At 40.1% G+C, this 23,796-nt stretch overlaps 3 protein-coding genes across 3 annotated transcripts in view; 2 read left to right on the forward strand and 1 right to left on the reverse strand.

Annotated features, from left to right (window-relative positions):
- Positions 1 to 1,109: 1,109 nt before the first annotated feature.
- LOC136674350 (protein shisa-like-2B) lies at positions 1,110 to 6,296 on the forward strand. Its single transcript, XM_066650329.1, has 3 exons — positions 1,110 to 1,316; positions 2,455 to 2,597; positions 6,113 to 6,296. The coding sequence occupies exons 1-3, from the start codon at positions 1,129 to 1,131 to the stop codon at positions 6,187 to 6,189; spliced, it is 408 nt and encodes a 135-aa protein (XP_066506426.1). The 5' UTR covers positions 1,110 to 1,128; the 3' UTR covers positions 6,190 to 6,296.
- Positions 6,297 to 6,490: 194 nt separating this feature from the next.
- srek1ip1 (SREK1-interacting protein 1) lies at positions 6,491 to 11,668 on the reverse strand. The gene is made up of 5 exons (XM_066650747.1): positions 11,426 to 11,668; positions 9,669 to 9,716; positions 9,173 to 9,328; positions 8,860 to 8,935; positions 6,491 to 6,948 (listed from the first exon to the last, which is right to left on the reverse strand). The coding sequence occupies exons 1-5, from the start codon at positions 11,436 to 11,438 to the stop codon at positions 6,753 to 6,755; spliced, it is 489 nt and encodes a 162-aa protein (XP_066506844.1). The 5' UTR covers positions 11,439 to 11,668; the 3' UTR covers positions 6,491 to 6,752.
- A 164-nt stretch (positions 11,669 to 11,832) lies between these two features.
- Positions 11,833 to 23,796, forward strand: part of cwc27 (CWC27 spliceosome associated cyclophilin) — a 38,016-nt gene continuing 26,052 nt past the window's right edge. Inside the window, exons 1-10 of the mRNA XM_066650746.1 lie at positions 11,833 to 12,395; positions 12,953 to 13,049; positions 13,546 to 13,658; positions 13,808 to 13,951; positions 14,479 to 14,577; positions 14,667 to 14,767; positions 14,895 to 14,964; positions 15,785 to 15,864; positions 15,982 to 16,015; positions 16,237 to 16,388. Of these exons, the coding sequence (XP_066506843.1) occupies positions 12,354 to 12,395; positions 12,953 to 13,049; positions 13,546 to 13,658; positions 13,808 to 13,951; positions 14,479 to 14,577; positions 14,667 to 14,767; positions 14,895 to 14,964; positions 15,785 to 15,864; positions 15,982 to 16,015; positions 16,237 to 16,388 (932 nt within the window). The 5' untranslated portion in view covers positions 11,833 to 12,353. The remainder of the gene's footprint in view (positions 12,396 to 12,952; positions 13,050 to 13,545; positions 13,659 to 13,807; positions 13,952 to 14,478; positions 14,578 to 14,666; positions 14,768 to 14,894; positions 14,965 to 15,784; positions 15,865 to 15,981; positions 16,016 to 16,236; positions 16,389 to 23,796) is intronic.

The raw sequence follows: 23,796 nt of genomic DNA on the forward strand, positions 1-23,796 counted from the left end.
CATAACCACTACCAACAGGATTCCAAATGTTGTTTTTACCTGGTGGAATATTCTCCGATTCGGTCCTTTGTGTATCCAGCACATTAACAGCGTGAGTGGTGTTTTATAGTTGCTTTAAGGAGTGTCTTATCTTTATAACATAGTTACCTCCAAAAGTCCAGTTTCTCTGAAGTCTTTCAACATCATCATGTTACACCCATACCTTATTTAACCCATTTATACCCACCCCTCCCAAACCAAAGAGCTCTTTATGGTCAGGTAGATGTAAAAGCACGATTTACAAAGATACATATCACTGTAATGACTCAGATGTTGACGTCAGTTAAAATGCCCCGATGCCTGTGCTAGCTAACCCTATGAGCAGAGATATTTTGGGAGAAGATGGACTATCTTACACCCCCAGAGAGAGGTCAGTTACTCTATGGGGATCCTGAGGCATCACCGGGGGTTATAGCAGTGATCTGTAATTATTTTTACATGTCGACTGATATAAACAAATCACTGCACAGATATTGACTCACCGCCTTCAGGATCCCGTGTCATAACTGGCTCACTACTGAAACATCTGTACAATGTAGGGCTTGTGTTATGTAAATGATATGTAAATATGTAAACCTGTTTCATTAAAGATGGAGGTGATTTTATAGAAATCATACCCTTTTATACATTTTTGGAAGTCCCACACCTCATTCCAAAGCCAAAAAAAACTTTTTATAAAGTTTAGCAACAGCTACAAAATAGTATGTTTATTGTCCTTAGTACTTAGGTAAAACTAACAGTGTTATTGGGAGGACATTGCCCCCTAAAGCCCTTAGGTCTGAGAGACATATTTCTATTTAGAGACGCTGAAGTGCACTGTTTTGAAGTAAACTGCTTGTTGATTGAACTGAAATACTACACATATTCCCCAATACCAAGGACATTATGTTCGAGGCCATGTTACTCTGCCATGAGGACATCCTTCAGATCAGAAAGAGCACTCAGCACTGACAGCACAGCACTCAGAGCTGCAGGGGAAAAAAAGAAAAAAAAGAAGATTGGCTGCAGAAAGAAAAGAAAACTCAGGTTCAGAGCAAAGAGAGGACCATTGCTCTTTGTCCATACACACTACTGCACACAGCAGCTGAGATGGAGGATGCTCACACATGTGAGGGCTATTTTAAAGATGGGGCCGGTTATGTGGAGACTTTTACGTGTCCCCAGGACCCAGGGAGTCCAGAACTGGGGTACTGCTGTGGGTTTGAAGATATGAAGTACTGCTGCAGTGAGCCTGGAAACTACTACCCTTACAAACACGCCTATATGTGGACCCTGAGGTAAGACAGATGATACTCCATAAACAGGATACTCAGTAATAATAATTTGAACCCAAGATCAGGATTGAAGAAATTTTATTTATAATTTTTAAAATTAATATTTAGGGGCGGCACGGTGGGGCAGCAGGTAGTGTCATAGTCACACAGCTCCAGGGACCTGGAGGTTGTGGGTTCTAGTCCCGCTCCGAGTGACTGTCTGAGGAGTTTGGTGTGTTCTCCCTGTGTCCGCGTGGGTTTCCTCCGGGTGACTGTCTGTGAGGAGTGTAGTGTGTTCTCCCTGTGTCTGCGTGGGTTTCCTCCGGGTGACTGTCTGTGAGGAGTGTGGTGTGTTCTCCCTGTGTCTGCGTGGGTTTCCTCTGGGTGACTGTCTGTGAGGAATGTGATGTGTTCTCTCTGTGTCTGCGTGGGTTTCCTCCGGGTGACTGTCTGTGAGGAGTGTGGAGGAGTACGAATGGATCAGACACAGTAGTGCTGCTGGAGTTTTTAGACGCTCTGTCCACTCACTGTCCATTCTAGACACACCTCCCACCTTGTAGATGTAAAGTCAGAGACAGTAGCTCACCTGTTGCTGTACGATTTGTGTTCATCCTATAATCCTTCATCAGTGGACACAAGACAGTCCAGCAGTGACACAGAGGCATTTTAAAAACCCCTGTGACACAGCTGTGTCTGATCCACTTTATCAGCGAGACACACACAAACACATCACCGCCACGTCAGTGTCACTGCAGCACATAGAATGATCCACCATTCATTCATTGTCTGTAACCACAGGGTAGCGGTGGGTCCGGAGCCTAGCCGGAATCACTGGGCGCAAAGCAGGAATACACCCTGGAGGGGGCGCCAGTGCTTTAGTCCTTCAGAATGACCCACCAGCCAAAGAAAACCTGTTCTGTGATGATTCGGACCATTAAATAATAGGGTGAACGGGGTCAAACGAAGTCTGCAGAACAACAGTCTGTAATTGTAGAACTGCAAAGTGCTCCTGTATTGTCAGCGTAGCTAAGAGTATATACAATGACTGTGGAAACAATGAGGGGATCGTAACCTGTGAATATATATACTGATTGTGTAAATGTGATTTTTCTGTGACCCATTCCTCTAAGTTGATCTGTACTCTCACTCACTCTTTTCTTAGTGCTGGACTGCTTGTGGGTCTCAGTATCGCTGCTCTGGTTCTGCTGGCATTCTTGACCAGTGTCCTGGTACTCTGCATCCTTTTCCTCCGCTCCAGACCTCAGCAGGTTGACACGGGCCTTAAACTGAGCAGCCATGGAACAGGTAAAGATTTATAGCTACAATAAACAACCTTCGAACCAGGAATCTACAGCATTGAACAGGCAAAACACTTTGAGAAGAAGAGTTTTGGTAAAACAGATTCTGTTTAAAGAACTTAGTTAGTTAGTGTTTATTTCAGTTTTCATAATGAATACAGTATATATATTAAAATTAATAATAATAATGACCTAAAAATAAGATAACAATAAAGGTAACAAATATTAAATTAATAGACATGACATTCAAAAACAAAACAAATACAAACCGAAAAGGTATAAGCTGAAGCATTAGCTTATTGTGCCTACCCTTTTTACTTCTATTTCAGAAGTAACTTCACTATATCAATAAAAGCTACAGTTCACAATAACATGAACTGTTGGGGAATGTATAGTCATATATATAAATTTGAACACCCCAGCTTGAATGAGATGTTTTAGTGATTTTCTGAGTGAAAATACATTAACACATTTTCCAGACCAAACTTACATATGGCTTTTATTCAACAAATATTCGAAGACAATTTTTAATATTTGTTATACGTTATATTGTGGGCGGCAGGGTGGTGCAGCAGGTAGGTGTCGAGGTTCGATTCCTGCTCCGGGTCACTATATGTGAGGAGTTTGGAGTGTTCTCCCTGTGTCCGCGTGGGTTTCCTCCGGGTGACTGTCTGTGAGGAGTGTGGTGTGTTCTCCCTGTATCTGCGTGGGTTTCCTCCCACAGTCCAAAAACACACGTTGGTAGGTGGATTGGTGACTCAAAAGTGTCTGAAGGTGTGAGTGAATGTATGAGTGTGTGTGTGATGCCCTGTGACGGACTGGTGCCCCTCCAGGGTGTGTTCCTGCCTTGCGCCCAATGATTAGGCTCTGGACCCACCGTGACCCTGAACTGGAAAACAGCGGTTACAGATAATGAATGAATGAATGCATGAAATATGAATGTTTACCATTCATTCATTATCCAGTTATCCAGTTCAGGGTCGCGGTGGGTCCAGAGGGGGCGCCAGTCCTTCACAGGGCAACACACACACTCACACATTCACACCTACGGACACTTTGGAGTCACCAATCCACCTACCAACGTGTGTTTTTGGACTGTGGGAGGAAATTGGTGCACCCGGAGGAAACCCACACAGACACAGGGAGAACACACCACACTCCTCACAGACAGTCACCCGGAGGAAACCCACGCAGACACAGGGAGAACACACCACACTCCTCACAGACAGTCACCCGGAGGAAACCCACGCAGACACAGGGAGAACACACCACACTCCTCACAGACAGTCACCCGGAGGAAACCCACGCAGACACAGGGAGAACACACCACACTCCTCACAGACAGTCACCCGGAGGAAACCCACGCAGACACAGGGAGAACACACCACACTCCTCACAGACAGTCACCCGGAGCGGGAATCGAACCCACAACCTCCAGGTCCCTGGAGCTCTGTGATTGCGACACTACCTGCTGCACCACCGTGCTGCCTGAATGTTTACCAAACATACTAAATTAATCTAATACTATCTGAAGAATTCTGTTGTTCTTCTGTAAGCACGAGCTCATGTGTGCACATGGAAAATAATAAAAGGTCACATTATATTGTGTAATAATATTACACACAAATCCAGAGAGATTTACAGCTATACCTCAGAGCCTTCATACACCACTGATCCACAATCAGCTTTTATTATCAAGCTATAAACAGTCCTACTGTCACACACCTGGACCTTAACCTTCATTAATCACTTCACCACGTGGACTATAATAAATAAGTCATTTTGTTTCCCACCTTCTGGTGCACACATTTCAGAAAAAAGCAAGCCTATATCACATCACCAACATAATGATCTACCACACAAATGAAGCTTATCAAATCAGCAATGCGTGAAGAAGGAAGAGGTAATTATAATGTTTTGGCTGATCAGTCTATTTACTGCCTATAATTATCATTAGAAGCATTTGTTCCTTCTGTTTATTGCTTTGAAATCCTCAAAAGTGAAATGCAAAAAAAAAATAAAAGAGAGAACACCATTCTATAAACCCTTACATATTTTCTGCTGATTTATAAAGCAGTACATGGGCCAAGGACTCAAGGCCAGTGCAGCAGACCACTTAAAGTTAAGAGGTTTTCCTTTCTGTCCATTATCAGCAAAGTTCTGCCTCATACACAGTTCCTAACTGAGTGACTATGCATGTGAGCGAGGGAGTTACAAGCCACTGGGTTTGTCACATTTTAAAATGCCAGCCACTATATGCAATTATAAACACCATATTTCCTTGCCCGTCAACCTCTTAGGGGTGATCACCCCTCCATCTACCACTCCTTCAGCTCAGTGCCTCCCACCCATGCTCTCGACACCCAGCAGAACAAGTGTGAAGGGAACTGAGAAAGATGAATGTGAGGAAGACAGCAGGTCCAGATGGCATCAATCCTGGGTTTCTGAGACACTGTGCAGACCACCTGTGTGGCATAGTCCAGGAAATTTATAAATATAGGCCTAGAGAGAGAGCAAGAGCGAGAAAGAATGAGAGAGAGAAAGAGAATGAGAGAGAGAGAGAGAGAATGACAGAATGTCTGTCCTTTAGAAGACTTTGTGTGTAAAACGCTGGTGGTGGGCTTCTGCAGGTCAAATATCTCTTCATCTACCTCAGAGAACATTCAGGAAAGGGACATTGAGATGATCAAAACCTATAAGTATCTTGGTGTTCATCTGAATAACAATCTGGACTGGACTGACAACATACAGGTGCTGTACGAGGAAAAGTCAGAGCAGTACTGCACTTGTTGAGGAAAAACAAGTTGGAAAAAAGGGTGCGCGCCTGCATTCTTTCTACAACTCAGAGGTGGCATCAACCACCTTTTAATGGGATTGACTGTTGGGGAAGCAGTATTAGAACAGGAGACAGAAAGAAGCTGGATAAACTTATCTGCAAGGCAAGCTCTGGAAATCCCTGTCCCTGGAAATTTAGAATATTACTTAAGACAAATACAAAAAAAGGCTTTTTAGAAATGCTGCCCAACTGAGATATATATATATATATATATACACACACTATTTAATTGTATTTTCTGTGCATTAATTATAAACTGTAACATACAAGTTGTACAGCCCCCTCCAGGGTGTATTCCCGCCTTGCACCCAATGACTCCAGGTAGGCTCTGGACCCACCGTGACCCTGAATTGGATAAGTGTTACAGATAATGAATGAATGAATGAAGGATACAAGTTGTACAGCTTTGTCCTATTGTATTTTCAATAAAGGATTTTTATCTTGTAATGTATTTTTACAGTTAGTTTCCTATCCTAAACATATCTCACTGTGTCCTGTGGCGTGCTAATAAAAGCCTTCTAATCTGATGTAATCTATCTTACTAAATAGCTTCCATCTTCAGATGACTTTTGCAGTTCAATTAATTTAGCCACATTAATGTGCCAACAGCAAAGTCAGGACATTAAAAACACAATAAGATTCTGGTTACAGTAAACTGAAATGTTGTTTCTTCTATAAACCATCAGATCCCGGAGAGTCTTCGTTGAAGAGAGTGAGCAGAAGAGACAGAAAGAAACCTACGTATGTGAACGTGACATCATAAAAATCATGACTGGCAGAACGTAACGTAAACCTTGTTTTAGGTCAATGTACTTTTGTCATGGGAGAATATCCTTGTAAACGTCACCCCTTTTTATGGCTCTGTGTTTTTTTCCTTTGCTTTTTCCTCATGATATATATATATGATTATATAAATAACTGCTCTCAATACTTGAATAATGTGTGCAGAAATGTTCATAAATAACAGAAAATAAATTAGACTTACAACTCGTGTACTGAGTAACATCCCTTGTAATTTAAGCACATTATTTTAAAACAGTCATATGTTTTATTTTATTTCATTTATGTACAAAAATATACATTGTGAAAAATACAGAGAGAAAAAATGTTTAACCAGCACTGATGAAAAGAAACTCTTTACCAGAACCGTCATCTATTTCAAGAGATAAACTGCTTATACATTAACATTTACACATGTCTCTGACTGGCTAAATTTTGTGTTTTTTTTTAATATACTTTAGTTTTATGGTAACAATCCACCAAGTATATCCCTTGTTTATGCTTTATGGTCCTTTATGAGCCTGAGTCAAAATCACATGACCTTTATTAGTCTGTATCTGAAGAGCCACTGGAGCTGTCAGATGAGGACGACGACTGTCTGTGTTTCTTCTTGCTCTTTTTCGTCTGCTTTTCCTTTGCTCTCTTTTCCTTTTTTCCTTTCTTCTTATGGCTCTTGTGCTTTTTCTTTTTCTTGCCCTCCTCCTCTTCATCGTCGCCATCATCATCACTAGAAGAATAGGACCTGGATAAAGTAAATAAAAATAACAAATAGAAGAACAGAAAAATAAAATAAAACATACTTGTACTATAAATGAATAAACACTTCTATTCACTACTACCTATAATTATAAAACCATACATTTTTGTCATGGGAGTGAAAACACACACACTCTAGTGGCAGTGAGCACACACCAGGAGCAGTGGGCAGCCATCCCATTCCATCCCAGAGAGCTGCTGAGGAGTTGGGGGGTTACATGCCTTGCTTAAAAGGCACTTCAACCATTGATGTTGAGGGCGGAGACAGGGCTGTTCCATCACTATCACTACCCCCACCCCCTATTTTCCCCTTCTTGTTGTGGGGATTAAAGGCTAAGCACCAGCTCTGTGAAAGTGTCAAACAAATAAATACAGTGGGATTTGAGTTCCTAACTTGTGTTTATTGATAGTCAGAAAACTCATGGAGGTCCATTAAGTGGTGCTTAGCCTTTAAACATTCCAACCCCGCTTCTATAACCATTAGGCCGCAGTTGACACTGAGCTTATAATAGTCAGTTCTTCCAGTTCAATGCTTACAAACACCAGAGAGAACAACAGTTAAAAAACACTTTCAAATGCAATGCAGTTACATTGCCAGAGGGATCAAGGGCATTGCAGCAGACCACTTAAAGTTAAGAGGATATCCATTCTGACTATTAAGAATGACTCTCTGCTTTATACGGGATTGTGCTTTCAGCATCAACAATATCAACAAGTACCTACATAAAAGTTCAGGGAAAAGTCAAGAAAAATCTATTAATTTTAGGCTGGTATAATCTCCCCTATTATAATTGACACAAAATGCTACAACATATTGAATCCAGTGTATTTTGGAAACATTTATCACATTTATGAAATTACTGTTTTTTCTGTTTTACTAAAAATGTAATGCTGGTCAGAATAACCTGTAATACCCTTAAGGGCTAAGCACCACTTAATGGACCTCCATGATTATTTCACATTATTTTAGTTACTGACAGATATAAGTATGAATTAAAATGAAAATAGCAGCTTAATTTGCTTTAAAACTGACAATTTTATTAAATTGACGGAAAAACCCGAGCTCGCTACGGAAATTCTTGAACGCAACCGTGACGTCACTGGTGGACAACAGCTGAACACCGTTATGACTGACTGTTATGACAGTATCTAGCTAAATAACCAACATTATTCATGACAGTAGCCTAGCAATAAGCTAAACTCAAATGTAGAGGTACCGTTATTCTTGTAAATGTGATCGAAGTCGAACTCGAATTCATCCGACACTATAAACCTCCGTAATGCAGCTACGTAGCCGAGTATAATCTGAGCCACCGAGTTTAGCGAGTCAAGCTAACGTTAACTAACACCAACTAAAACAGGCGAAGTGAGTGTCCTTACCCTGTTTACCTCCATGTTACAGAGGCTCTTGAACACCTTTCGTTGGTGTCCTTACATGCCCATATTGTTGGAAAAGCGCCAGTGAAATGAGCTACAGATAACGGAGTGAGCGGATGGTCCTTTCCAAAGTGCCCGTTTAAAGTGGACAAATTTAGTCCATTTTCTGGATATTTTGGGATCTTTGGGCCATTTGTGCACAGATGTCCCACTGTACATTGAATGATTGCAGCCAAAAACAACACACCTTTAATTAAGTGCAGCTTCTAGACGCCTCACAGTCAAGACGCCTATTAGAGTTTCCCAACACCGTTGGGGGGGGGGAGACCAAAGGTCTTTTAAACCTTATTCCTTCAATTAGTAAGAAATAACATGTTTTCTGACTATCAATAAACACAAGTTAGGAACTCAAATTCCACTGTATTTATTTGTTTGACACTTTCATAGCTGGTGCTTAGCCTTTAAATACACTATAAATCATACAAAATCTACATTTTCAGAGGTTGTATAATAAGCCTACCTCTTTTTTGCTTTCCGATGGGATCTTTCTTTACTTCTCTTTCTATGTTTCTTCTTTTTTGAATCCTCATGGGAACCTGCAAAAATAGCACCTCACATCAACCTTAGGTTAAATTCAGGGCCTGCTCTAACTGCAAAGACAAGGAACAAACCTTGTCAGGAAGGAACAGACCGTAGAGAACAAACTTAAACATGTTTTTTTCCCCTGCAAATTTCACAAAATATATTATGCCCTTTAACAAAATCAAACAAAAACACAGACTGCCAGATGTCACATCAGAAAAACATCCTCATTCCAACATTAAATGACAAACCTTTGGATTGGCTGCTCCCAAACATCTTGTCCTTACTGACAGTTTCCTGTTGTTCTTCATCACTCTCTTCAGTGCTCGTGCTGCTCACATCCAAAACAATGTCCTTCCTTGGGTCCACGCGCACAAAGTTACGACACTCAAATGTGAGATGTCCCGCTGATGGAGGCATAAAGAAAAAATATTGATTCACTGAAAGTCACTAAATAGGAATTAGAACTATATAGAGGTCTGAGTAGTATTTTATTATTAATTATATTTTATTATGTTACATATGTATATCATATATAGTGATTAATTTAAATATAGAGAGAGAAACCCTGACCAACATCATTACATATTATAGAATTCTTTTTTTTTTTAAACTACATTTAATCCAGAGCAGATGGACGCAATGTCTGTGCTGATAGTGGTTCATTTCAGTGTGAATGTGTTGTGATATGAATCACGTATTGTGAAAAAGTCTCTCATGAAGTGACACTCCTGGTCCAATACTCACGATAGCCACATCGTTTACACCCAGCTCGAATGTTGTCCTTATTTATACCTGATGAAAGAAAGATTCAGTTTTAAATATATAAGGACATTAGAGTTATGTCACAATTTTAACTCATTGCCATCAAATTGAGACGATGTTCTATATTTATTTAAAATAAGATCCCATTAATTCTTCAGTCCCTGTAAATATTTAGTATTCATGATGTCACGGAAATCAATGCATATACACTGCAGCCTCGAGCCGTTCAACTCTCCCTATTCATACTGACATTACAAAGAGTGTCTCAGGCTAAAGGTCTTAATAATAAAGATAAAATAGATGGCAGTTGAACTACGTTAAAGAAAAGATAAATAAAAGAAAAATAAGTAAATAAATGAATTAATAAATGAATAAAATATAGAGAGACCAGGGTGTCAATGTGACATAAGTTATGTGCATACAGGCAACAAAGCATAATAAACTATTCTTGTTATTATATATATACACAGGGGTTAGACAATGAAACTGAAACACCTGTCACTGTAGTGTGGGAGGTTTCATGGCTAAATTGGAGCAGACTGGTGGCCAATCTTCATTAACTCCACATTGCACCAGTAAGACCATGTGCATCCAATGGTTCAAACATTGTGTCCTGAAGGCGGTGCCGTGTATCAGGACGACAATGCACCAATACACACAGCAAGACTGGAGAAAGAGTGGTTTGATGAACATGAAAGTGAAGTTGAACATCTCCCATGGCCTGCACAGTCACCAGATCTAAATATTATTGAGCCACTTTGGGGTGTTTTGGAGGAGAGAGTCAGGAGACGTTTTCCTCCACCAGCATCACGTAGAGACCTGGCCACTATCCTGCAAGAAGAATGGCTTACAATCCCTCTGACCACTGTGCAGGACTTGTGTATGTCATTTGCAAGACGAACTGATGCTGTATCGGCTGCAAAAGGAGGCCCTACACCACACTAATAAATTATTGTGGTCTAAAACCAGGTGTTCCAGTTTCATTGTCCAACCCCTGTATGTATGTATGTATATCTGAACAGGAAACCAGATTCTAGTAAATCTTTCAGAATTAATAGATAATACATTAATAGATGTACATTTGTGCAAAACCCAAACACAGATATTTGACCAATCCTTATCATTAAATATCAACTCTAGATCTTTTTCCCAGGTTAATTTCAATGTGTCATAATGTGGTGATTCAGTGTTAGACAGAACAGAGTTTAATTTAGTTAGACAGCCCAAAGGCAATTTTAAGCTGTTCAAATGAATTTGAAAAATCTTGGCAGAACATTCATCCTGATCACATTGATTCTACCAAAATATGTAAAAGGTAAGCAGGACCATTGCATTAGACTTTTCTTGTTTCCAGTGCACTGTAGAGGTCCTGAAAGTACAGCTTTTACAGCCAATTTTACATATTAGACAGTGGGTCTTGTAGAACATGAATAATGATGGTTCTTGCAGTGGTCCCGAGGGCCCTGACTATTCAAGTGTGAATAGGGGCAAATAAAGTATGCAGAGGAACAGATGGCTTACAGTGCTCAACTGTCGAACTACAAAATGCAGTAGTTTTAGAAACAGGGTGTCTGTAATGATTTGGCTGAGCGCTGTATCTATATAAACTCCTGTATGCGCTGTGGGGATGTTCTAGAACTCACGAATGTTTAAGCGTTTCTAGAACATTCGCTGCATCTATAGTTTTCTAAACTCCTCAGTTAATGTGACAAAAGGCGTTCACTGTCTATGAAACCTACCTGGAAGAGCCATAGCTCCAAATACTCGAGGTTTATCCGCCCGAAAATATACTCCGTTCCGCAAAAACAACACTTACAGAACCTCACACTGTTCCCTCCGTCCCTACAGCCCGTACCATTAAACCTTCCGGCGGGGAACATGCAGTCGAACGGGAAAATATGGAAAACGTTTGGACCAGTGTCTTTGATTTCACAACTATTAATTATTCTTCCATTGTAATTAAATTACAACGGAGCCTTTTTTTATTTTACCAAACATATCTAACATCTTTACAGTAATTAAAGTGTCCACTTTCAGAGTAAGGGCGTATGGCAAGTATTGGGACAAGGCCTTATGGGCATTCTTTATCAATAACGTGAAGTAACCAATTTGTCGCTCTGTGATTTACATTTCAACTGGATATTCTACAAAGCTGGATTTCCTCCTTATCCAGATAACGTAAGCCTCAAATGAAATGTGTCCACCGTGTAAAAAAAGATGAAAAGGACATCTAAACTTTGTATTGGGATACCTGGCTATTAAAATCCTACTTTATGGAATACCCCATCTAATTTGCGTTCGCTGGACTTAACTTAAGCCCAGATTTGAAGATTTGTTCAATAAGTTTGGTCGAACAGCCCTCAGCTGTCGAGAAGAATGGACAGATCTGCTCACACTTCAATGACGTCAGATAAGTGTGTACTTCAGGGGTGCCTCAGCGTTTCGGATCGGGACACGACCTGCGCGGGACTGAGGGAGCCGTTGGGTGGCAGTACAGCTCCTCACAGGGTTTAGAGAGCCACACAGATGAGAAGGAAGGAGTAATCCAAGCTGGCGGCGGTGGGGGGCGTTTGTTACAATAATAAACTGTTAATTTCTGCATGTTTTGTCCGGTTACTAACGCATTGTTTCACTCTGAGGGGAAAAGTGTAGAAATATTCTTCAAACATGAGCAACATATACATCCAAGAGCCTCCAACCAACGGCAAGGTGCGTACAATGTGAGCTAACTGGCTAAATGTGGTCCAGCTTCTGTGAACTGTGCTCAGATTAGGCATTTTATAAACTGAACATATGAATTATACCCATATTTAACAGTATTTCCCTCCACAACCTTGAGTTTTTGCATCTTACTTCAACCCAGAGTAAAGTCAGCTAAACCATAGCCACCAGTTGGTGAACACTAAACATAACCAGAACGTTATAGTTTAAACAAAAAACTCAGTCAGAGGCTGGAATGTAAACTGTTAGTGCATGTTCAGCTTGTTCTTTAATGCTCAGGGCCACCAGAGAGCAGGTATTAAACCGATAGGGGTTCATTTTCAGCACTGATAAGTGTGGAGCTGTATCATTGTACACACCTACTTTGTTGGCCCACCTTGTAGATGCAAAGCCAGTAACAATAACTCCTCTGTCATGGTGCTCCACTGTTCCTGTCACCACTGCTGTGAAAGAATTATGTAGCTCCTCTTAGAGTTTCTCTAGAGCCAATGTCTCACCTCAAACCACTCAAAACCCTATTTCTTCTTCTCTTTACCTTTTGAAAGGTTTTAATAAAGACCTCGGCTGGTGATATTGATGTAGAGCTGTGGTCCAAAGAAGCTCCCAAAGCTTGCAGAAACTTCATTCAGCTATGCATGGAAGGTAAATCTGCACTATTGCCTTTATGACTATGAATATAAATAGACATCCAAATAATAGGATGTACTGTGATAAGTGGTCATGTCCCGTATGTGCACATTTTAAAGACACTTTCACATCCTGTCCATGCAGTAATTTAGACTGTTTAACTAGGGCTTTGTTTCCCCTTTTTATGCCAGTAACAATGTCTACTCTTCTGAGGATGCTTTACAGCAGGAGTTGGAGCATTGCTTTGAGAATTTAATTGTATTCAGTCCTAATGGTATAATGTTACAAATGTTGCTGCAGCTCATTTCAAAGGTACTGCTTGGAGCTCCACAGCTCAGTGCTCTGTAGCCAGAGTTGGACATGCTTCAGAGCATCCCAATGTCATTTTATGGGTGGTGTATTTTATAGTAGTTGACTTCACCAATTGTAAATCTGCAGATGTTTGGACATCCATGTTAACATTTTGCATAACAAGGTTTTTTTATTATTATTATTATTATTATTTTTGCAGGTTATTACAGTGGTACAATATTCCACCGTGTGGTACCGGATTTCATTGTTCAAGGGGGGGATCCCAGTGGCACAGGAGCTGGAGGGGAGTCCATCTACGGCCGTCCTTTCAAGGTATGATCTTCTGCAATCATCTACTCTAATTGCTTGGAGTACACCTTGATTAGGTTAAGTATACTGATCTAAGTAAGTGAATATTTGGTGTGTTTAGATTGTTTTCTTCACACGGTTTGTGTTTCAGTGCTGTGTTTTGTTCTCTTCAGGATGAGTTTCACTCTAGATTACGCTTCAACAGAAGAGGCTTGGTGGCCATGGCAAATGCAGGGCCTCATGATAATGGGAGCCAGTTTTTCTTCACACTTGGACGGGCTGATGAACTCAATAACAAACACACCATTTTTGGAAAGGTGAGATTTCTTTTGGGGTTCATTTGTTTACTCTGCTGGGGTATTTATTTATTTATTTCATTTATTATCTGTAAGCACTTATCCAGTTCAGGGTCGCGGTGGGTCCAGAGTCTACCTGGAATCATTGGGACGCAAGGTGGGAATACACCCTGGAGGGGGCGCCAGTCCTTCACAGGGCAACACAGTTACATCAGTCCCGAGTTACGATGTTTCGTAGTTATGACACATCTCCCATTTACTGTATAAAGCCTTGTTTTGACTTAAGTGTTTTTGCGTCGTAAACGTCGTAACGCGAACTTCGTGTTTGGTGTGCGCGGCGGAAGAATACACGGTTACGCGGCTTGGGATCGAGGAGGATAGGTGTTAGGATAGGATAAGTGCTTACAGTATGTAATGTACGTACAGTATGTACGTATGTTCCAACTTACACCGAAAACCGGTTTACGACGCGACGTAGGAATGGCTCAACGTCGTAAGTCGAGGACCCCCTGTATTTCATATAAAACCTGGTATGCTATTGGTTGCAGGTCACAGGTGACACACTGTATAACATGTTAAGATTAGCAGATGTGGAGTGTGACAACAATGAGCGTCCTCTGAATCCACACAAAATCCGGTCTACTGAGGTACACCCAGTTTTTATTTGTTATAATATTTTACCTGTCTTTACCTTTGGAGATGCTGCTGCTTCAGGTGTCTAATTCTGCTCTTGCAGGTCTTGCATTCTCCCTTTGATGACATTGTACCACGTGAAATAAGAGTGAAAAAAGAGAAATCCAAAGAGGAGGGAAAAAAGTCTCAGTCCAAGGCAACAAAGTAAAGGAGACTCTCTTAATATTTACTCACAGTGATGCTGATCTCATGCTAAACTCCTCATCAAACATGATTACATTGTTTTTTGTTTTTTTTTCTAACTGCTGGATGCTTTCTCCTCTCTTATCAGAAATTTCAGCCTGCTGTCATTCGGGGAGGAGGCAGAAGAGGAAGAAGAAATGGTCAAGCAAGTTAGCCAGGTAGTCTTCGATAACTTGTTCAAATATACCCAAGTCAAGTTTACTTTTAGAGAACTTTATCTGTGCCACATGTTTGAGCTTGCAACATTTTTCTTAATAGTATGTATAAGCTCAATAATCATTTTATAAAATTAATTAAGGTAGCAAAATTCTGTACATATCAGACGAGAAGCCTTGTGCCTTCTGAAGTAAAATATGTTTGTTATGTCTTTTTTTTTTTCTATTAAAAGGAGGATATAGTCCAGAGCTAAGCTAAGCTCCATATATATTCATTCATTCATTATCTGTAACCGCTTATCCAGTTCAGGGTCGCGTTGGGTCCAGAGCCTACCTGGAATCATTGGGCGCAAGGCGGGAATACACCCTGGAGGGGGCACCAGTCCTTCACAGGGCAACACACACACACACACACATTGACACACTCACACGTACGGACACTTTTGAGTCACCAATCCACCTACCAACGTGTGTTTTTGGACTGTGGGAGGAAACCGGAGCACCCGGAGGAAACCCACGCAGACACAGGGACAACACACCAACTCCTCACAGACAGTCACCCGGCTGTGTGACTGCGACACTACCTGCTGCTCCACCATGCCGCCCATTGCATATATATATGCATATCTGACATATAGGGTTGGATTCCATGAGTCAGATTCAGTATCAGCTCTACAGTTTAGTCCACGACTCAGCTTAATTCTTAAGATCCATTGTTTTCATTATGTGTAAATAATGTTTAATGGAGTAATTAATGATATTTAATGGAGTAAATAATGAAGTTATTAGCACATCAGCCACTTTGTGACCTTCTCTGTTGCAGACCATGAAAGGGAAAAGCAAAAGTAGTCATGATCTTCTGAAGAATGATCCAAAATTAAGTTCTGTGCCGGCTGTTGACAGGTAATCAAAGATCACATACTAAAATAAGTGTAGGTCCCCTTCAAATCATGTTTACACCTAGCTAACACTGAATATGTAAATTCAGCTGTCCTGATTTTATGTTGTTTTTTTTAACAGGGCAAGCCAAGGTGCAGGAGGAGATTTATCAGAGGTGTGTATGTGTTCTTTATGCAGTTTTTATTGCACATTTAGACATTGGGCAGCATAGTGGATTAATATTAATTACAGGGTGTTCGTTTACACTGCTCATATATAGCTTGATTATCATTAAAGTGAGCAGAAGTGTGGTGTCTGTAGTGCATGCTGCACCCCTTTGTTCTATTCATTTTGTTAGCATTGTGCTGTATGTCCATTTACCATTGTGTTGTTCAGGAAGCTGCTGAAGCAGAGGATGATGATGATGATGATGATGATTCAGGGAAAGAAGAAATGAGGGAACGTATCTCAAAGAAACTTAAGAAAGGGAAAACAGAGGAGGAGAAATCTGATGTTAGTGAGGAGAGAGGAAAGAAGAGCAGCCGCAGGTAAAAACATTACACGCCCTGTCTTCTAACGCAGTAGCTTTTGTATAGAAGTGTGTTGTATGTAAGACATATCACAAGAAGATTACTGATAAACTAAAACGTCACCAAACTTATACGTAACAATTTAATTTGGGATTAAAATTCTGCTAATATGAAAGCAAACATGAGTGACTTTGGAAGAGTTATGTCACTGGTGTCCTGCAGGTGGCAGCAGTGTAATGAACAATAAACAAAGCACTTTCATTTTCTGAGGGTTAGATGTCTTTAGTAGTGGTACTGAGTTTGTAGTATTAATTATATACACCTAGAAAAATACTGGCAGACAAGAAAATACCGTGTTAAGTGGTTAGAGAGTCTTTATTTTTACTGGAACGAGATAATCGTAATTATTAGAAGGGTGTGTCGTATCAAATGTGTTACAGATTATAAACTCTGTCCTAAATTAGACAGAATCCTCACAAAAAAGATACACAAAGTTGTTTGTGATTATGTATGTCATTGTTCATTAAGCACAAGTCATCATAATGCAGCCAAATTTCAGCCTTCACTGTAATCTTCCATCAAACTGTAACAACTTTTGCTAACTTTTGGATTACTTTTTGTAATCCATCGGCTGTCACTACTGTTATTCTCTCTGTGGTAAGTAGTGAGTCATATTAAATTGAAAGAACAATTATATATTGGGCACGGGGCATGGTATTATTGGTTAAAATATCTTTCCCCACCCACTGTTATTAAAAACTGTCAAATATTGAAAGCTTTTCACGGTTTGCTCATGTGAACTGAGATATTAGCCTTGTCCTCTTACACATAAAAGTATGATACTTGATGAATGCCACAGTCATGAGGAATATAGAGGGCTACAGCAGCTTTTTGTTTCAGAAGGGAGAAGAAAACGTACTATGTACATGTGTAGAAAGTAAAGCCTTTACAGCAGTAAAAAGTAGCACCCTTTTTTTGAACCAAAATGGGGTGAAAAGGTGCACCTTCGGGACAAACCTGTCCTTGAGTGATCAAAATCTCACCTTGATTTACGATCTGAGATCCCAAACTTAACTTCCCTGGAGCAGGTTAGATGTGCAGCATGTTGCCATGGTAACGTAACTCAGTAAAAAGCAATTTACGCGTGAACATAACTAACTTGTGCCAGAGAACCTGCTTTGGGAGGCGGCTTTCTGGCCCTTGATCTTTATAAAAGAGCATTTTCTTTCCAATATCCCCACTGTAACCCCCAGGGATGCAGTACGAAAGAGTACCAAACTCATTCCATTCTCAGTGACAGCTTCAGCTAAATAAATCACTTCAAGAAGCCAAGCTCTGTTAGGGCTTGTTTACATTGAGAGATTTTTTTTTTTCGCCTCTGGTCAGTGCACACTCTATAGGGAGTGTATTAATGATGGTATTTAACATAGATCAAAGATCACCCATTGCTCTGTCTCATCTCAGAAGTGTTAATGAGCACTAATGACACCAAGTCCAGCGGAACCAGAGCCTAACAGCTCCTAATGTGTGCGCCAGAACCTCCCCTGGGCTCGCTTCGCCAGGCTGGGCTGAGCTAGGCCAGGTCCTGCAAGGTGAAAGAGAAATACTGGCATGTAACTCAAATCAGTCTGCCACAGAAAGGGGCAAACAGCACCCTCCTGCCAAACTGGCAACCCTAGCACAGCTGCTGAGAAACTGCAGTGTGTCATTTTGTCTTTTCACAGTAAATGATTATAGTAAATATATAGTCTTTTTAAATATCTTTATAAAGTCTGTTGGAGCATTGGAATGTGTTTTAAACACACCATTCATCCTTTAATTTGGTAAATGCCTAAATATTTTTTTTAACTTTATCAAGAAAAAAAGGACATTGTATTTTTTTGTGTGTGAGAATTATGTAGTGAAGAATTTCATGAAAAAATGTATGAATGCTGTCTCAATTAATTTAATTGTTGGTTTAAAATATATATATTTAAAATATATAATATTAAATGTTGGTTTAAAAAAAAATAATAAAAAAAGAACAAAATTGTATGTGTGTAGCTTGTACATACATGAGCTTAGGAATACATGCTTATACCTGTAATCACTTGCATACTAATTATACCTGTATACCTGACCTGTATTACTCACCGCCAAAGATGGTTCTAAAGCTCTGGTGAGCTCGTTTTGCAAATGCTGCAGCAGACAAAGCTTTTGAACTACAGTCTCTGCTAAACATGTAATATAAGTATACCAGGCTTTTCATCAAGATCAGCAGTTGTCCTAAAGTGGCCCTTGCACTGTTTGTTTTTACTGTTGAAGTAGGCTGCTGATAAGCAGTCAGCTGTTTACAAGTGGGGCGTCACTGTGGCAAAACAGGTATGGTCGTAGTCACAGCTCCAGGGTCCTCGGGTTGTGGGTTCGAACCCTGTTCCAGGTGACTGTCTGTTCTCCCCGTGTCTCCGTGTCTCAGTATCCATGGGTTTGAGTCTGTAATTGTCTATGTGAATGTGTGTTGCTCTACGTAGTACTGGTTTCCCCATGGGTCAAGTGAATCCAGGTAGGCTCCGGACCCACCAGACAATGAACAAATGTTTTACAAGTGGTAAAGAGGTCAAATTTGGCTGTTGTTGGTGCGATATGTACTTTTTTTTTTTTCATCAACTTAACTGATCAGTAGGTCACTTTTGAGTTCAGGATGGCTTCATAATTTTAAACGCTACTTATAATGTAGTGTTGCTGAGGTGAGATTTGTGTTGTAAATGAGGTGGGATCAACAGGTGCTCTAAGATTTCATTAGAGGCACACAGGAGCATTAAGGAGAACCCTTATATGAAAGATGGCTTTCATTGTGAACGTACAGAACTGATTTAATTAGCAGCTGGTTCTTTTTCAACTGAAGACTGATAATCCTGTATTATTATAATCTGTATATTATTAGTATATTTTTTACCTAGAATGTTTGTTTTTCCGGAGAAGTGTCAACATGCCTCCAATCTGAGCCTCAGGTGAATGATAATAAAATAATGACAAATCACTATTAAAGTTTTTTAAGCACACCCTGTAACTTCAGATTTGGACCAACATCCTCTGTACACTCTCAGGAAGAAAGGTACCGTAGAGGTACATAATTGGTCACTGATTTTAAAGATACAACAGTAGTTTTAATGTCCAATTGTGTTCCCTAAAGGTTCTTTATATTCTTTTCTCCAGAAGGAGAGTTGAATATTTATAAGATTTTATTACAGAACTGTGTAAAGTGAGAGAATGTAAGTCCTGGAGATTAAATGGCACATATGAAATCAACACAACTTTAAAACCCACAGTTATAATTGAATAAGGTACAATTATGTTCCTTAACTAAAGGTACTGAATATTTTCACTTAAGGGTACCACCACTGTGACCGTTTTTCTGACAGTGTAGGGATGCACATGTAGCATGTCTGCTGATCAGCTGCTGTCTGTCTGGATAAATCTGCAATCATAATAAACTTGTTCTTTAACTTATTTTGCGTAATGAAGCAATGTCCAGACCTTCTGTGCCCTGCTGTTTTGATTGACAGGAGGCAAAATGCAGACAGACTGTAGTATATTAAACACAAGCATAGTGTTTGGCTACAAGGACTGTAACCCAACACAGTGGTTTGTCTTGGCTGGGAATCAAAGGCTTGGCTGGTAGGTACAGTGTTGGTGGGGGACAAAGAGGGCATTGTTGCAGTGGAGCAGGCTGGTTCCCACTGAAGCTTTTAGGAGCTTTTAGGTGCGGAGTGCATGCTTTGGTGGCCAGTCACCTGGAGAGGAAGAGCAGGCAGTAGGGAGAATCTAACAGAGGCAGGAGGAGATGGTCTGTGTTGCCCAGGATGGATTTATTGCTTCGGGGTTGTGAGTTTTTTGTTCTCTGGTTGTTGCACGTCTTTCAGAAGGACGTCTCCTTCATTGAGCTGCATTGTGAAGTCCTGAAACAGGACGGTTTTCTTTACCAAGAATAAGGTCTCTTTTTTTCCCTATGTTTTTGCTTTTAACCATCTGATGGCTCAGGTGCATGGCCAAGAGAACATGAATGAATTCCTTCTTTCTTTGTCAGCATGGTTGTTAACAGTCAACAGATTTGGCAGTGCTCTCCTCCAAGTGCGTTTAGATGACCAGTGACTTGGTGCAAGGGATTCGTCCCATGGTACAGAGGAAGCCAATGTATGCCCTTACTTTCCCAACTTGACAGTATCATCTGATACAAGGATACAAACAGAGCACCCGGTTCAGGCTGTTTGCTTAGTTTTACACAAACATGATGCACTTTGAATCAAATGTTTTTTTCACTCTATCAGTGGGCGAAATCACAGCCTAGAATGAAACCATTTCTTGTTCATGCTGTTGTGATATAAAGTTAACATCGTCAGTTAAGTGACCTAAAACACATTGTGAAATAAATAGTTGAAAGGTTGTCTGTACGCTACTAAACTTTGAAGTCTGTAAATGTGGCATGAGGAATCCTTACATTACATTTTTATGGGACCTCTCACATATTGATCACATTTAACTTAATGGAGAGCATTACAGAAAAGAGGTAAACACTTAATAACCATTTAATGTCATTGTCAGTATCACTCTGGTGAGGGAGTCTGGGGCCTTTTTTGCGGGGAATTAATGAAAAAACAACATGTTAGAGGGAGTCCCAGAGCAGTGAATGTGGTAGCCGCCACTTTTGTTAAACCCGACGGGGCATGACTGAGGAAGCAAAATGCTTCCATATGGTTTTGGGACATGGCGTTTACTGTTATTGCCAGCAGGCCATATGCTCTTCATAATTCCTTATGCTTTACATGTGGGATTTACCACGGTATGATTAGGGAAGGAAAGTGTTTTAGATTATATTGTTGGGTTAGGTGTTTGCATCATGTCTGCACGCACAAAAGGTAAATTTGATCAACAAACAAATCTTGGACTGTAGTTTATTGCAGCCAGGCTGAATCTTAACTATCCTCCTGACATTTTGAATGTTAGTGTGTTATATGCAAAAACCTTTCTGAATTTTGTTCCATTTAAATATTATATGAAATATAGTTGGTTCGTTGGTACGTTTACTTCACCTTTCTGTCAACTCGTGAGCTTTAAGGACCTGCCTCAAAAAGAAGAATTTTCATCTAGTTCCATCTAACCCTGCATTTGTGCTGGACTATATTTTTATGGCAGTTATTCTCTATTGCAGATTGAATTCAGGATTTCAGACCTTTAACATACCTTGAACCAGTCAGGTTAAGATTCCGAACAATCAGCAAAAGCTTTCGAATGGAGACGGACCCCTCGGCACTTTACTGAGTCATGTTTATTTTTCCTTCATGACCTTTTGTCTTAATGAACCAAGATGCCCTCCAGTTCAATCAGCTGTTCGTCAGCATGGAAAAAATGTGATGTGGCTTTGGCTTTGCAAGTCTGGGATTTGGAATGTCTGCATGAACTAATGCTGCAGTATTCTTCCTCAAAATATTGACTTTTTTTATGGCCATGTTTAATATAATAACAGACAATATAAGTAACAGACATTGCCAGCTACTACTGGTGTAATTGTTCCTTATACATGATAAACAGGCTCCAAATGTTTGACCTTCCCATTGATCATCCTTTACCCCAGCAATGTCCAAACTCACTGAAGATCTAACATCTTGCAGAATTCCAGCCTTAATCTCATATGTCTGGTTCAGCTAGTGTTTGTATTCTTGAACATCTGATTGACATTTGTAACTGCAATGAAAATGTGTGAAATATTATCATGCAGTAATTATTTCTGGGTGTCTTTTTGGAAGCAGTCAGAGAACTAAATACACAGATGATATGCTCTTTTTTGTGGTCTTAATCTAATCCTTGCTGTTCTATGGCAACATTGCCATTGACTTATGTCCTTGTGATTACCAAGAAAAGACCACAAAGTTTTGTACTAAAGGGTCAGCTGATTTCCACAAGCTTGTGGTAATCACAAGTAGAATTTTGCCTTTGTGAACCTCCTTTTTCTTTTTTTCCTCTCTCTCTTTTTTTAATAAGTGAAATTCCTGCAGCTTCTGGACAATGAAAATGTCTCCCTAGTGGCAACCCAAACAACCAATTACGCTCCTCAAGTCGCCTTCCTTTGGACCTGGTGTCACAGCTGCTAATTGGCTGCACCTGTCACTTGTCATCTGTCATAATCCGGTGCTTCCCTGACCTCTCAGGGAAAGGTGGCCTGGATCAAGAAAGCATCAACCCCGCCCTCCCCTCTTTCTTTCAGTGTATATGGAAGACCACAAGAGTCTAGTAATCCAGTTCTTGGCAGCTGTGCTGTGTGTGTTTTGGACCTGCCAGGTTTACAAATCTCTGGCTGGCCTTAGCATGTCCGCCCTGTATGGGGCAAGCTCGGGAAACGGCTCCAGGTTGCTGCGTGTCGGACCCTTTAGCATTTGGTAGAGCAGATCTAAGACGCTGTTGGTTGCCTTTTAATCCAGATCCTGTTCTAATGGTGATTGTATGCTGTGGATGTGTTCACTATGTTCACTACACGAGGATTCACAGTAAATGCTAATTCATTGTCATTATATTATTTTTTAAAATACATTTTTATAGTCAGCGATTGAAGAATAAAGGCTATGAAATACTGGGCTTGCTGTTGAACCATGTATCATGGCAGGCTGTCACTGCATTTTTTTTAAAATAAATAAATATACCAAGTACTTCAAATGGGCATGAAAGTGTCTGTTGGAGACCAGGAACAGTTTCATAGTAAGTAATCACTTGAAATTGGCTAAAAGGTCTAGTGATGTGTTTAGGTACAGAAGGCCAAGAAGTTGCTTTATTTTAATTACTATTAAAAATTGTAAGTCTCCATTTTACACTGGAAAGAATTTGGTACCTAAAAAATTCATTTGGCTTTGAACTTTTTTGGTTTAAAAGCTAATGGCTTTGGAGGCCATTTTTTAGTCTGGAGCCATGGATAATTATTAGGTTGTAGTGTACTGCAAGAAGAAAAATCAGGCTATGATAAATTTTCAAACAAACCCTTGTCATACTCAGTTCTTATAGGAGTCAAGAATGGTCTGGATTTCGCTTGCCGTTAAATCACAGTTACCATGCTCCATTCTGAATTGATGAATGTGGAAAAATATGCCACCTGGTCAAAACTGCAGTCTAAAGTTTCTGAAACAGCACTTGCCTAACACAGGCTTGCCTAACGTACCTGAAAAATATACTTTCATGGGCAAAAATAATGAGGCAGTTGTTACTGTATTGAGAGGAATATTTTAGTGCTATATTAAGAGCATAGTTCACTGCACTCATTGTAAAGCTCATGTACTTCTTATTATGCCATTCTCCATTTAAATGCCTTTTATTAGCATCAAAAAACACTTTTTCAGTTTTTGTGATTCCTTGTTGTGACTATAAATGCATATCTTATTAGAACAGGTGTCAGCTTGTGGCT

Source organism: Hoplias malabaricus, chromosome 18 (genome assembly GCF_029633855.1).
Source record: "Hoplias malabaricus isolate fHopMal1 chromosome 18, fHopMal1.hap1, whole genome shotgun sequence".
Lineage (NCBI taxonomy): Eukaryota > Metazoa > Chordata > Actinopteri > Characiformes > Erythrinidae > Hoplias > Hoplias malabaricus.

Excerpts from the sequence above, each read along its gene's own strand:
- LOC136674350 (XM_066650329.1), top strand. The coding sequence starts at position 1,129 with ATGGAGGATGCTCACACATGTGAGGGCTATTTTAAAGATGGGGCCGGT. Across the intron at positions 1,317-2,454 it reads GCCTATATGTGGACCCTGAG|TGCTGGACTGCTTGTGGGTC; the intron begins GTAAGACAGATG and ends CTCTTTTCTTAG. Across the intron at positions 2,598-6,112 it reads ACTGAGCAGCCATGGAACAG|ATCCCGGAGAGTCTTCGTTG; the intron begins GTAAAGATTTAT and ends ATAAACCATCAG.
- srek1ip1 (XM_066650747.1), bottom strand. Across the intron at positions 9,329-9,668 it reads GTGTAAACGATGTGGCTATC|CGGGACATCTCACATTTGAG; the intron begins GTGAGTATTGGA and ends TGCCTCCATCAG. Across the intron at positions 8,936-9,172 it reads TGGGAGCAGCCAATCCAAAG|GTTCCCATGAGGATTCAAAA; the intron begins GTTTGTCATTTA and ends CTATTTTTGCAG.